This window comes from Erpetoichthys calabaricus, chromosome 8 (assembly GCF_900747795.2).
Source record: "Erpetoichthys calabaricus chromosome 8, fErpCal1.3, whole genome shotgun sequence".
NCBI lineage: Eukaryota > Metazoa > Chordata > Cladistia > Polypteriformes > Polypteridae > Erpetoichthys > Erpetoichthys calabaricus.
The window spans coordinates 60,710,672-60,724,630 of NC_041401.2; the positions used below are offsets into that span (position 1 = coordinate 60,710,672).

General features: G+C 36.2%; 1 protein-coding gene across 2 annotated transcripts; it reads right to left on the reverse strand.

Annotated features, from left to right (window-relative positions):
- Positions 1-1,672: 1,672 nt before the first annotated feature.
- sdf2 (stromal cell-derived factor 2) lies at positions 1,673-13,700 on the reverse strand. Of its 2 annotated transcripts, none has more exons than XM_051930560.1 (4): positions 13,444-13,700; positions 8,129-8,325; positions 2,371-3,365; positions 1,673-2,328 (listed from the first exon to the last, which is right to left on the reverse strand). In XM_051930560.1, exons 1-3 carry the CDS (start codon positions 13,649-13,651, stop codon positions 3,066-3,068), a joined length of 705 nt encoding a protein of 234 aa, XP_051786520.1. In that variant the 5' UTR covers positions 13,652-13,700; the 3' UTR covers positions 1,673-2,328; positions 2,371-3,065. The 2 variants fall into 2 exon arrangements, with proteins under 2 accessions (XP_051786520.1, XP_028662417.2); XM_028806584.2 differs by having other exon boundaries at positions 1,673-2,314; positions 2,365-3,365.
- Between the last annotated feature and the right edge of the window lie 259 nt (positions 13,701-13,959).

Below are 13,959 nucleotides of genomic sequence, written 5' to 3' on the forward strand. Positions count from 1 at the left end.
TGCTGAGGTCTGTGATTACTGAGATTTTAACCAGTCTTAGATGGGTAGCACAGCTAGTAATTAGATAAGTTTGCTACTAGAATATTTTGTCAAAGATATTATATACTACCTAACTCTCTCACTTTAGTTTAACAGTCATAGAAAATATGGTACACACTATGTACAAAAACACATTTTCTCCTCTCCCCAAGTCAAATAAAAGAGACAACTGTGCAAAGATGGACTGCTAAAACACTTAAAATCAGTTTATCACATTTCAGAATAAGTCAAGTTTCAATGACCCATAGGTCCTAGAGTCTTTAGGTACTCAAGACAACCAAAAGAGTGAAGTCATCACTCTCTTTAGTCCAAAATCCTTTATTGCTGGAATCAGTATTTTGGAAGAAAAGAAAAATCACGGTATACTATTCAATTTACACATAATTTGGGAGTAAAAATGAACATCCATCCGTTAATTTTCTGAAGTTCCTAAATGGCTAGATGATACAGCAGCACATGGGGGTTAGATTAACTTGGCATAGCAGAAATTCATGTGACATACTTTGCATACTGTCATATTACAAAGTCTTTTCCACTGCATATGTATCATATAAGGAAAGAGTGTACAAATTAATACCACTTACTTATGGCCACGATATTGAATGAAGTTTGCTTCTTCATGATGTATATATTTGGTCTTAGAAAGTTACGGGCCTCACCATGTAGGATGCCTGTTCTACCTGACAGGGAGTGTGGTGTCAAGCCCCATTAAAGTTGCACTGAGCAAACCCACTCTTGAAAAGAAAAAGAATGACCTATCTAATTGGACTGAAGCCAGTTCATTTCATCATTGGTGGCAGTAGAAGATACTAATAAACTGTCTTTTGAATTGATGTGCAGATAAAGTCAAGTCACAAATGGGTATCCAGAATAATGTGAAGATGAGTAGTGAGATTTCAAACTTTCAATTCAATTTCCAATAATCAAAATGTTATACACATTCAGAAATATATTTGATATTTAGATAGATATGTGACAGTCATAATTCATTACGTTTATGTTACTCTCCAATTTTCCATAAAAAACCATTGAATGTCAAAACTCACCTTACAGACCTGATAACCACGACACACTCCTCTTCATAACTGCGTTATTGTTACAATTTTTGTTTTGTTTAAATATGTATATAACATAACATTCTCAAACAAGGTTAATCCAGCTCAAGGATGGACATTTTCTTTACTTCAAAACTGTAATACATATTTACAGTTTAAAACACAGGAAGTAAGAAAATATCAATGCATAATTTGCAATGTGGGTGTAATATGTGTAAGAGACAAATCTATTGGTTTGCACTCTACTAATCTGTTTCTTGTAGATCAATAATAGAAGATGCTGCTTCATCCCATCAAATATGAGTAGGAAAGGATGAGCAAGTAATGTAGAGTAACAGCTAAGATATTAGGCTCCCAGTTCAATTCCCATGTCTGACTCACTGTGTGACCCAGAACAAGGTACTAATCCAGTTTGAGTGCCAAATGCAAAAAAGCCTTATATAAATAATTGTACTGTATCTTAGTATTGTAAGTCACCTTGGATGAAGGCATCAGCTGAATATATAAAAAGCATGAGAAACCTAAGCTGGCAATAAGTAGGCCTTTTTAAGTATAGGCTTTGTTTTCTTTGAAACTACTGACATTTAAAACCATTTTAATGAAATGCAGGCATTCAATACACTGTTAATAGCACAGTAAGTCAATTCAATTCTTACTGCACTTTAGATCAATTTGAAAATTGAACATTTAGTGGAGGTGTTTTAGGGTAATCGAAGGAAGCCCTTGCAAATGTCATAATGAGCTTACTCTCTATCTCAAAACAGAGCAACTTCTTATTTAAACTACAGTATATGATGGTGCAAATGAAAACTGCATTTATGGTGATGGCCTGCCTTCAATAGTGCCCAACTGTTGCACTAGGAGAGTTGAAATTCAATAAATATGCACTCCTTACTCAGATAGTTTTATATTTAACCCAACTAGCATTTTCTGTTAGAAATCCTAGAAGTTAGAAGTTCTAGTTGCTCAGAATGAAATCTTCAAGTATATAAACCAGATAGACAAACCTCTGTGATTTTACTTCAAGATGGGCAGAATCAACACTTTATAAAAAGTAGCAATGTGACTATCATCAGGAACATGACTCAGGGCATACTGTACTGTACCATAACATAACTTTTTAAAACCACTTAAAACAATTCAGGATCATGAAGAGCCAATGATTTCCAGCAGCATTATACACAAGGCATTAACCAACCCAGAACAGTACATTGCTGGACCTGCACCCACCCACCTACACACACACACACACACGCGCGCGCGCACACACACACACACACATCCACTCACATATACCATCAATTTAAAATCAACCTAAAACACTCCTTCTGGGATGCTAGAAGAAAACTGATGTTCCCACATAAAAATGCAGGCTGACATGGAGAGAATGTCTTAGCAATGTGTTTATGTTTTTCACTTATTTTCAGAGCATATTTAATAAAAAATGATGTCCAGACAACAGGCAGCTAGGAGAATGTTCTCTAAAATTTCTGGATGATATTTGTCAGGAGATAAATCACCAGACAGGTCTATAGTGACTGTGACCACCCAAAAGGATCCACAGTACACTTCTATGTAGTACTTTTCCCTGAGTGGTAATAGCAGACCACTTGTCCTTAAACAGTTTGGTCGGAAAGCTTTATAGAATAATTTGTATTGTGTTTAGAACACCAAGAGAGAGAACTTTATGGCTAGTAGAAAGACATGATATTGATTGATTCCTTCCTCACAGCACACAAATGAAAGAGGATAAATATCAGGGTGTATTTCATATTAAGTCCTTGTTCTTGTTGTTAAAATATCAAGGGTCATGCAGGAGCACCAGTAATATAGATGTGCAATTCCAAACAGGAGAGAATATATAAGGTTAGAATTGAGCATCAAACAAAGTTTGACACCACTTATGATACAAAAAAGTGTTCATAACCTGACTGAATTCCAAAGTTCTGCTTTCACTTAAGTTTTTCTTGATTAAAGTTCTGTGTGTGATTGTACTACAGTAGAAGAATGGATTTCAGAGTTGCCAGGCTTCATGAATACACCCTCCATCACTTTCCAATAGTTATGCTGGCCCGCTTGTAGCATAGCATGAACTTCTCGCTGTCCACTGATCGGACGACCATACTGTTCTCCTGTTACAGACAAAAGGCCATCAGTAGCAGCATGTTTCAGTCGCACAGCTTCTTCACGCTTCCACTCTGTTCCACCACAAATGATAATCCAGTCATCCAGAGAGTCACCCTCTCCCTCTTCCCCAAATGCACTTACTTCCTACAAAAAACAAAAACATTTCATAAAATAAAATTCAGCCCTTAGAAGCAATTAAAGCCACTTACACATGAATCCTGCAGTTATTGTCCAAAGCTATAACAAAAAACAATCATTAGAGAAACCAGTTTGACTACAGTAAAGTGAAAAGGGTTTGAATATATTTTCATTAGAAACCTGCAACTTGAAAAGTTTACTTTGGTCTCTTTCTAACAAATGGTGCATAGGGCACCAATTTTAAGCACAAGCTACCCACTAGCACACTGAATGTTGTAAATTGTTTCAACATAATACCTGGATCTACACTTTATAACAAAGAGAAATAATACATAATCTGGAAAATGTAAGAGGTGCAGCAGTTATCAGGAGTCAGCAGCACAACTCTGCTTAGCTTATACAGTATATAAACCTTCCCAGAGAGTTTTTTCGAATTATTCATAATTTACTCTTGAATATCCAAAGAAAGGCCAAATACTGTACTATATGAAATATTAATGCATGACTTTGTGGTGTGAACCACAGCTCTAATTATACATTACATATTTGTTGTCTTCTATCAATTACTTTATTCAATCTGATTGGTTCTATACTGTAAATACTCAGATAAGCCTATAAAGTCATGGCCGAAATTATCGGCACCCCTGGAATTTTCCCAGAAAATGCACAATTTCTCCCAAATGTTTTGGTATACACATGTTTATTTTCTTTATGTGCATTGGAACAACACAAAAAAACAGAAAAAAAGCCAAATCTGACATAATTTCACACAAAACTCAAAAACCGGGCTGGACAAAATTATTGGCACCCTCAACTTAATATTTGGTCACATGCCCTTTGGAAAAAATAACTAAAATCAAGCGCTTCCTATAACCATCAACAAGCTTGTCACACCTCTCAACTGGAATTTCCGACCACTCTTCTTTTGCAGACTGCTCAAGGTCTCACAGATTTGAAGGGCACCTTCTCCCAACAGCAATTTTGAGATCTCTCCATAAGTGTTCAATTGGATTTAGATCCAGACTCATTGCTGGCCACTTCAGAACTCTCCAGCGCTTTGTCTTCAACCATTTCTGGGTGCTTTTAGAGGTACGTTTGGGGTCATTGTCCTGCTGGAACACCCATGACCTCTGACGCAGACCCAGCTTCCTGACACTGGGCCCTACATTGCGCCCCAATATCTTTTGGTAGTCTTCAGATTTCATGATGCCTTGCACACAGTCAAGGCATCCAGTGCCAGAGGCAGTAAAACATCCCCAAAACATCTTAGAACCTCCACCATGTTTGACTGTAGGTACTGTGTTCTTTTCTTCATAGGCCTCATTCCATTTTCTGTAAACAGTAGAATGATGAGTTTTACCAAAAAGCTGTACCTTGGTCTCATCTGTCCACAAGATGTTTGCCCAGAAGGATTTTGGCTTCCTCAAGTACATTTTGGCAAACTCCAGTCTGGCTTTTTTATGTTTCTGTGTCAGCAGTAGGGTCCTCCTGGCTCTCCTGCCATAGCATTTCATTTCGTTCAGATGTTGACAGATAGTTCGATATGACACTGTTGCACCTTGAGTCTGCAGAACAGCTTGAATATGTTTTGAAGTTGATTGGGGTTGTTTATCCACCATTCGGACTATCCTTCGTTGCAGTCTTTTATCAATTTTTCTCTTCCGTCCACGTCCAGGGAGATTAACTACAGTGCCATGTGTTGTGAACGTCTTGATTATGTTGCGCACAGTGAAACAAAGGAACATGAAGATCTCTGGAGATGGACTTGTAGCCTTGCGATTGTTGATATTTTCCCACAATTTTTGTTCTCAAGTCCTCAGACAATTCTCTGCTCTTCTTTCTGTTCTCCATGCTTAGTGTGGCACACTCAGACACACAACATAACGGTTGAGTCAACTTTTCTCCATTTTAACTGGCTTCAGGTGTGATTGCTATATTGCCAGCACCTGTTTCTTGCCACACGTGAGTTCAAACAAGCATCATATGCTTGAAATAAAAAGATTTACCCACAATTTTGAAAAGGTGCCAATAATTTTGTCCGACCCATTTTTGGAGTTCTGTGTGACATGATGTCAGATTTGGCTTTTTTTCTCTGTTTTTTTGTGTTGTTCCAATGCACATAAAGGAAATAAACACGTGTATACCAAAACATTTGTAATTGCAACAATTTTCTGGGAGAAATGGTGCATTTTCTGGGAAAATTCCAGGGGTGCCGATAATTTCGGCCATGACTGTAGGTGTTTCTCTTTGTTTTCTCTATGGTCTCTAGTTTCCCCCTGCAGTCCAAATGCCTTTACATGATTGTACAACAGCATGTCTGTGACTGTGGTGATTGTCTTAAGCTTTATACCTTTGGGGGTGGGTTTAGATTTCTATAAGTCTGTAATGGAAAATGTGGCTTCAGATAATGGATGCATGGATGGATGTGCTAATATACTGTATTCTTATATTTTAAATATACTCAATGTACCTAATTTTGATCAAATTTTAAAACTAATTTGTAAATGCGTATCGGGAAAACAAATATAATGTCACAACAAACAAAAATGTCTAAGAGAGATATAAAAGGATTATAAAGAGCACTTTGGAAGAATTAATTTTTGATGAAAAGTATTTTGCCATTCATCATATAATTTCACATTAAATTTTTTCCCTTGAGTGTGATGCTACTGAGGCATTTTTATTTTAATTTTTTGGCAGTGTAGTGAGCCCACCCAGTGGACATATCAGGTAATGTAAGTTAGCTGAAAATTGTGATTCCATACATGCTTTAAAAATTAAGTGGTTCCTGCATATATATATATATATATATATATATACATACATATATATATATATATATATATAATGTGAATTTCCCATTGGGATTAATAAAGTATCTATCTATCTATCTATCTATCTATCTATCTATCTATCTATCTATCTATCTATCTATCTATCTATCTATCTATCTATCATATTTTATTTTTAGTTATATCAAGAAAATGCCACATTCATAAATGAGGTCCACTTTCAAAGTATAGAAGCTCTAGGTTTATGCGGTTACAATTAGATATCTTTCGAGATTTTTAAAAGATAACAAGCTCAATAGTAATTATGTGCAAAACCAACATGTAAAATATATTTATATAAATAATTTTGGAAATTGTAAAATAAATCAGTCCCAGGCATCTCCATCTAGCCATCTGTCTTCTGTATTCTAATCCAATGCATGATCAATGTGCTCCTAGTTACATAAGGTGAAAGGCAGGAATCAACATTCAACGGAATGCCTGTCCAATGCACAGAACACACACAAACCTACACTCACTAAAATGTGTCCATTTATCTTAGGAATATGGGAGCAAGCCAAAGTACCAACAGAAAGCCTCACACATACATGGAGAGAACTTGGAAACTCAACACAGAGTGGCAAGTTCAGGAATTCCACTGAGACACAAAGCAGGTACACTAGCCACTGTACCAGAGTGCTTGACAAAGCCTTTTCTACTTCAATATATTTTTATATGGCACACTTCACATTTACTAGGTTAGAAAACTATACACATTTGCAAACACAATATAAGCAAAATAACATTTTAAACACCATGCAGTATGTACATAAAAATAATGTACTGTAGGCATTTGCACAGTTAACTGGGTAATCACCTTTTAAAAAAAAACATACTTGAATGAAAAATAAAATTACAGCATATGCCTAGAGAGAGACAGAGAGAAATAAGGGAGGCAAAACCACACATATAAAAAAAAATTACCAATACATGCTTTTCAGCAAATATACAATACATTTTTGGAAAATGTTCCCATACATTTTTGCCCTGAAAGCCAGAAGGATAACCCCCAAATTCTGACAGGTAAAAGGGTATTCCATTTTCTAACATTCCAAAAGCAGTGCCTTGAATGCATTTATCTACATTTTACTTTTGATAACACTTGCCTTCAGGAAGTGTTATCAAGTGTTAAATAGGCTAGGAAAACAGAAAGCAGGGACATAGAAGCCTGGAGAATATCTCAATATCATTGGGGTGCAAGAGAGAAAACAACCCTGGACAGGGCATCAGTTCATTACAGAACACATGTACAACATACACACATTCATACTCACTCATACAGGAGATGGAGTAGTACATAGAATAACTAAGTGGAAACTTATGCAAACTCTTCATAGAATGTGATTTGACCTGAGATTTGAATAACACCCTCCTGCAACTGTGAGGTAATAGAACTAACCACTGACCTACCCCTATAGAAACTGATCTTAGCCCTAAATGTTATTGGATATTGTTTAAGCATCCCTAAATGCTACTGCTGCACATGTAGGTGGCTTTCTGATCCAACTGAGCTATAAAAAAGAAGAAGGAAAAGGAGTTTAAGAAGATTGCTAGTTATTGGCCTATATTCCAAAACTATTTCTGAAGATTTTGGGGCAGGGGCTATTTTACAAGGTGAAAAATGTTAATGTATCATAAAGTAATACCCACCTCATAATCAATTTCTGATCACAAATACCGGTAATAATGCCCAGTTTCAATTTCAAAACAGATAATATAAATACAGAGGCATGTATTTTGGTGATAATATATTACAAATCCACGTCATCAAGTCTGTATTATTAGCGTAAAGCGATACTCTCTTCATGTGATTTTTACAGGAGGAATCCCCACATGCAAACACAAAAATAAAAAAGTATACTTTGTACAGATGACAAAAACATCGAACATGAATACACTTTCTGAATATTTAAAGTATAATAAAGTGCATTCACTCACCTGGTTAGAGGAGAGAGGTGAGGAGAAGTGATGGCTGTGCAGATTGCGGCCAGTGTTGACATGAGTAAGTCTGATTGCCTGACCACATTTTACAGGAGTTCCCCTTTGGCAGACTCCATTGTTCCTTCCTCTTACAATCCAGTAGCTATTACTGTCTTCTACAGAAGTCACTCCAGTAACAGACTGCTGACCACTGCCTAAAATTACAAGATATAAAAATTAAAACTGTGTGCCAATTAACTCCCACTTCTTACACCAACACTTGTATTTCTTCAGGTAATGAAATCGAACACTTCTAATTTATACTGGACCAACATATTTGTTTTAATTTCAGGCTAAAGCCAAACATTAGCCTAACAATTACAATTGTTAAATGCCAAAAATAAAAGTGGGTTAGAAACTTGTAACAGTACCTCTGTGTTATGTCAGTTTGAATTTTGAAAATCAAAATGAAGTCCATTTCAAGTTTAAGTAGTAAGAAGAAATTCACAACTCTCATATTACATTTAGAAAGAAAGAGCTATAATTTTAGTGTGTAATATGAAATGAAGCCACCATATAGAGAAATATATGCAACCACAAATGTCTCAAAAAATGTCCAGCACATTAATATCCAAAATTTAACACTCCATTAAGAAGACAGCTTAATCCCACAATTCAATTTGATGTGAATACATATCTGCTTTATTTATTTATTTATTGAACAGATAACATGGTTTTATTGGGCTTTAGACATTTGTGTAATAACTGAGCTCCTCTTAAAATCACACCCTAGGCTTCACTTTTTATGTTAATACAGTATTAACTGAACTTCCTACGATCTGAAAGTTGTTTTAAATGGATCCTATTTATGATTTAAACAACGATGTTTGCAAATTATGACTGAAAAAATTCGTAGACAGTTTCACAAGAGAAAACCATTACTTTTATCAACACTCAGATACTTAAACCCATTTTCAATATGAAATCATTCCTCCTCAAAATCACAAATATCAATAGCAGTATGTCCATAAGAAGAAGTGCTCAATGAATGTGCTGAAATAGTGCAGTGGCTATAGGTTTTTCATTTCAATTGATTTCTTTATTGAACTTCAGTCTTTTTGGAACTTAAACTTCTCATTTTATCAAACAGCTTCCTCAGCGGCCTCAGAAAAATATGACTTTTAAAACCTTTGAAATTCAGAAAGACACATACTGCTTGTATGATTTTAGTGCATGTCTTAATTTGTTTTCTACCTTTCTTGTTTACTTTAGTTTACTATCTTGTCAAGAATTTTTCATTTCTGTTTATTAAACAGAACACAACTAAACACAACTAACACAAATTGCTTCTAAATTGCTAAATTGCTGCCATTTTCATCTAAATGCAGGTTTGCCATTATGTAGCTGCTCTCTGTCATCAATTTTAATAGTAACCATTAAAAGAAAAAAAATTAAGAAGGAATAATTTTAAATATTAAGGCAAAGTATTAAACTAATAAGGCCTTAATAAGTACCGGTAACTGCAGCATCTCCACACATACTATCTAACTTCAAACCAACTTAATCCTGATCAGGATGACAGGGTGAAGCCTATCCTGGCAACACTGGACACAAAGCAGGAACCAACCCTGGATGTTGTACCAGCACATCATAAAGCAAACATGCACCCAAACTCATATAGGGACACTTTACAATTGCCAATAATCCTTAAACACTCATGTGTGGGCGTTTGGAAGTAAAACTGAAGTAGAGTATCTGTAGAAAAATCCTAATTTGCAAACTCCACAAAAACAGAAAATGATCCCAAGCAACTTCATTACATTAAGATGCCTTGAAACAAGTGACTCTGTCCTTTCTCGTTATTCATGCATTCATTATCTTTACCAGTTTCCTAAACAGTACATCTGGAGAAAAAGATATCTATAAAGAAAGGTTACAGGAGAGGAAAACCTAGAATAGAAAAATCAGACAATTGCAAGGCATAGACACATACATGTATCATGAAAATTTAGAGTAAATAATCAGTCCAGCACTATGTCTTTGAACTGTGGAAAAAAGCCAACACAAATATGATAAAGTATGGAACCTAAAGACAGAAATCACATGGACCGGAATAAAATCAAGGTCCAAGAACTGTGAGACTAGAACAGTATCAGCAGTGCTATCAAAGCTATACTAAAATATAACATAATCTGTTTCCCTCCTGTCAAATCTTTTTATGTGGATAGTAATGACACAGACCAAACATATTATTATATATCTATTAACATATTACACATTGTCCCTAGCAATTTCTTCTTGTCAACTATTTAACAACAATTTGCATATGTCCATGATTATATATTCATAGAGAACATCTGAAAGCAGACCCATCACTGGCTCTGTAAAATTTACACATTCTCCTTGTGTCCATATTTTTTCTTTTGGATTGGCACACCCTGTCTCTGGCTGTTTGTTGCCTTGTGCCTAATACTACTGGGGTGGTATTTGTTTCATTAAAATTAGATTTTTTTTGCATGGCTCTTCACTACATAAGAAATTTCATAAAATGACAATCATACAGACTGTAGGTTTAATAAAACACAATTACAGGATTTAAAAAGTCACACAACTGATTCCAGATATCAGAAAAACAATTGAGATTTGTAAGCCATAAGCCATACATAAGCCGCACTAAACCCTCCACCCTCACCATAACAATAATAGTTTTCTGCTGTCTTGTTGGGTTTAACTTATATTGATAATGACAGATTTGTTCTGAGCTTCTTCAAGTAAGAAAGACGGAGGTTTCAAGGTAAGGTTGATTTAATACTTATTAATTATGGTACTAGGGAGTGGCAATGTAAGTAAGAATTTCACTATGTTCAGTACACATAACAATAGTGACCCTGTAAACCTACAAACAAACTACAAACCTCTCCCAGGACCACACTGTATTATATTAGCATAGCAACACCCTCTACTACTGATATCACCTAGGATTGCAGATTGTTGACACTGGTTAAAGGAAAGTCTGCCCAGGATAATACATTTCCAAACTGGTTAATAAACTACATACACATGATGATGTATTTGTAAAAATTTATAGTTTGTTTCCCTGAAAACTGGGTTTTCAATCAACAGACAGAAACAAATGACTGTTTAATAAATTGATAATAATAGGGAAAGGAAATCATCCTTTAAAGATTGTTAGTGTTTGCTTCCTTATTATCTTGTCTCATCACACTTCTCACAATTTTGCATTAAATGGTATTTTGTTTTAATTAAAGTACCTACTTAACTGATAGCCAACCGTCTGTGTGGCTTAAGAACCATATATCCAACATGGTCATGGGTTGTGTAGGGGTCCACAGGGAGTTGTACTGGCTTCCTTTCGGTTTACCCTGTACTGCTCAGACTTTAGATACAATACTAAATCATGTCTTTTGCAGTAATTTTAGAATGATGCAGCCTAGTTGGATGCATCAGTGGTGGGCAGGAAAATGTATACAGGACACAAGTGAAGGACTTTGTTGAATGGTGCAAACTGAATCACCTCAACATCAGTAAGACAAAGAACACAATCGTGGACTTTAGGAGGTTCAAGCCCACTCTGCCCCTGGTTCTTTTTGATGGTGAAGATTTAGAGGTGGTGAGGCCATACAAGTATCTCTGGCTGCATCTGAACAACAGGCTTAAGTGCAATACCAAAAGAGAGGCTGTATACAAGAAGGGTCAAAGTCGCCTCTATTTCCTGAGGAGGCTGAGGTCGTTTGGTGTATGCAGATCACTCTTACATTTCTCCTACCAGAACACAGTGGCCAGTGCAGTTTACAATGCAGTAGTGTGCAAACAAAATGACACTGGTTCAGATGATGCCAACAGACTAAACAAACTAATCAAAATGGCTAGTTCAATATTGGGAGTCAGGCAAGTGATAGAACAGAGGTCACCCAGGAATCTGCTTACCATTGTGGACAATGACACTCACCCCTTGTATGAAATCTTGGCTAATCAGAGAAGCATATTGATTAACAGACTTAATGCTTCAAGGAGCACTATGTAAAGTTGGTTCTACCCTCAGCCATCAGGCTATATGATGAGTCACCCCTCAGCTAAGGAGATATTGTTCCCTGAAGCTGAATGGCACTGAGCTAGTCTAGCACACATCTTAGATGACAATAGTGCTATGTACAATATAAAGTGCCAATGACTTATAAGTATGTGTAAATCTGATTCATTTGCACTCAGTAAATACCTACACTTTGTTAATTTACTGACAGATAATTATTGTTATATGTGTACTTGTACCTTATAATTCTTGTTATGTGATGTCTAAATGAAAGTGGTTATGCCAACTTGTGAGAGGACCCACACTGTTGTATCATCTAAGATGAAGCCTAAAAAAACTAATAAAGAACTACTTAGGTACATTTATATTAGGTAGAATACCCAGTGGTGGCTGGGTGGAATTTTGTCCTGGAACCCCTGCAGATTTTGGTTTTTACTTCAGATTAATTGGAGGTTTTTTTTTTTTTTTTTTTCAGTCCACCTTGGCCATCTGACCTTAGCCTCAGACTGTCACTTTAAAAATTAAAAAAAAAATCTACATTTTAAAGACTCTATACCTCTTAATTATACATATTTCTTATATAAGTATGTATCTTTCAAATGCTAATTATTCATTATAGTTCTTAACTAAATTTGTTTTTCTTTGCATATAACTACTTATTTGACATGTTGCAAAGTGCTTTGAGCTTCATCCTTTGTATGAAAATGTGCTAAAGAAATAACTGTTGCTGTTATAATTCTGCCTTTTTTGTCTGCTGTTGTAACCCTGCAATTTCCTTCAAGATTATAAACGCCTCTAATCATTCATGTCACAGAAGAACAATCTTCTAGTCAAAAGTTAAATTATGATTGTTTTGTAACATAAACATCTACAGCACTTACACTAGTAAATAATGTTGTACAATCACTTCTCATAGTAACTGGTATCCACAAAATGCATATACACAGACGCGCACACAGTGGTCACATATTTGTTTACAGTGAACGCCTGTATGCATTTGGGTAACTTGATACAATCAGAAAAAAGAATGAGTCTGTGAAAATTTTTAAACCGTCTCCTACAGAATGTAACGGTTTGGAATGAAAATTTAAGCAACGGTATTGCCATACGTACGAATTAACCAATACGTTTTGCTTAGCTTTGATGTCTGACATCTTCTCTGACTACTTAGTATGTTAAGAGTCCGCTACATCAACAGACTCTGGTCGCGCGCCTGTCAAGCTCAACGTGCGCGCTCTCGCACTCCACGGCCGCGCATTCTCTGGCATGCCACGCTCCTTACCCGACCCGTATCTGACGTCATGGGAATGCAATCGCACATTATGGCGAATGTTGAGCAACTTTAACACTGAGCCACACGTCACGACGCTGAGTTCCTCGGACGCCTCGGCTTTCCAAGCAGAGTTGAGGCTGAATCCAGACAGGGTCATCCACAGCCCCGAACGAAAAAATAAGACTAACACTGCTAAACTGTTGCCGAAGCACTCCATATTCGCCACGCCAGGGAGCAACGACGTGCGGAAGAAAGAAGCCGAGAAGAAGCCGGGAAAAAAAATGAGGCTGAGCCTCCACCGGTAGCGCCATCTATAGCACATAAGCGGATCTGTTCCTTTGTTTATTGTGTGTTGTGCTGATATACGCCTATGGAAAAACAACATTTCTTGCACTGACGGAAAACATTAATTTGAAGAAAAGATTAGTTTTGCGATTCCTACAAAGTTAAAGATTTTATTGCCTTGTTGCTTGTTGGTGCATTCATTTATCCATTCATTTTGAAACATTACAAATCCAACCGGTA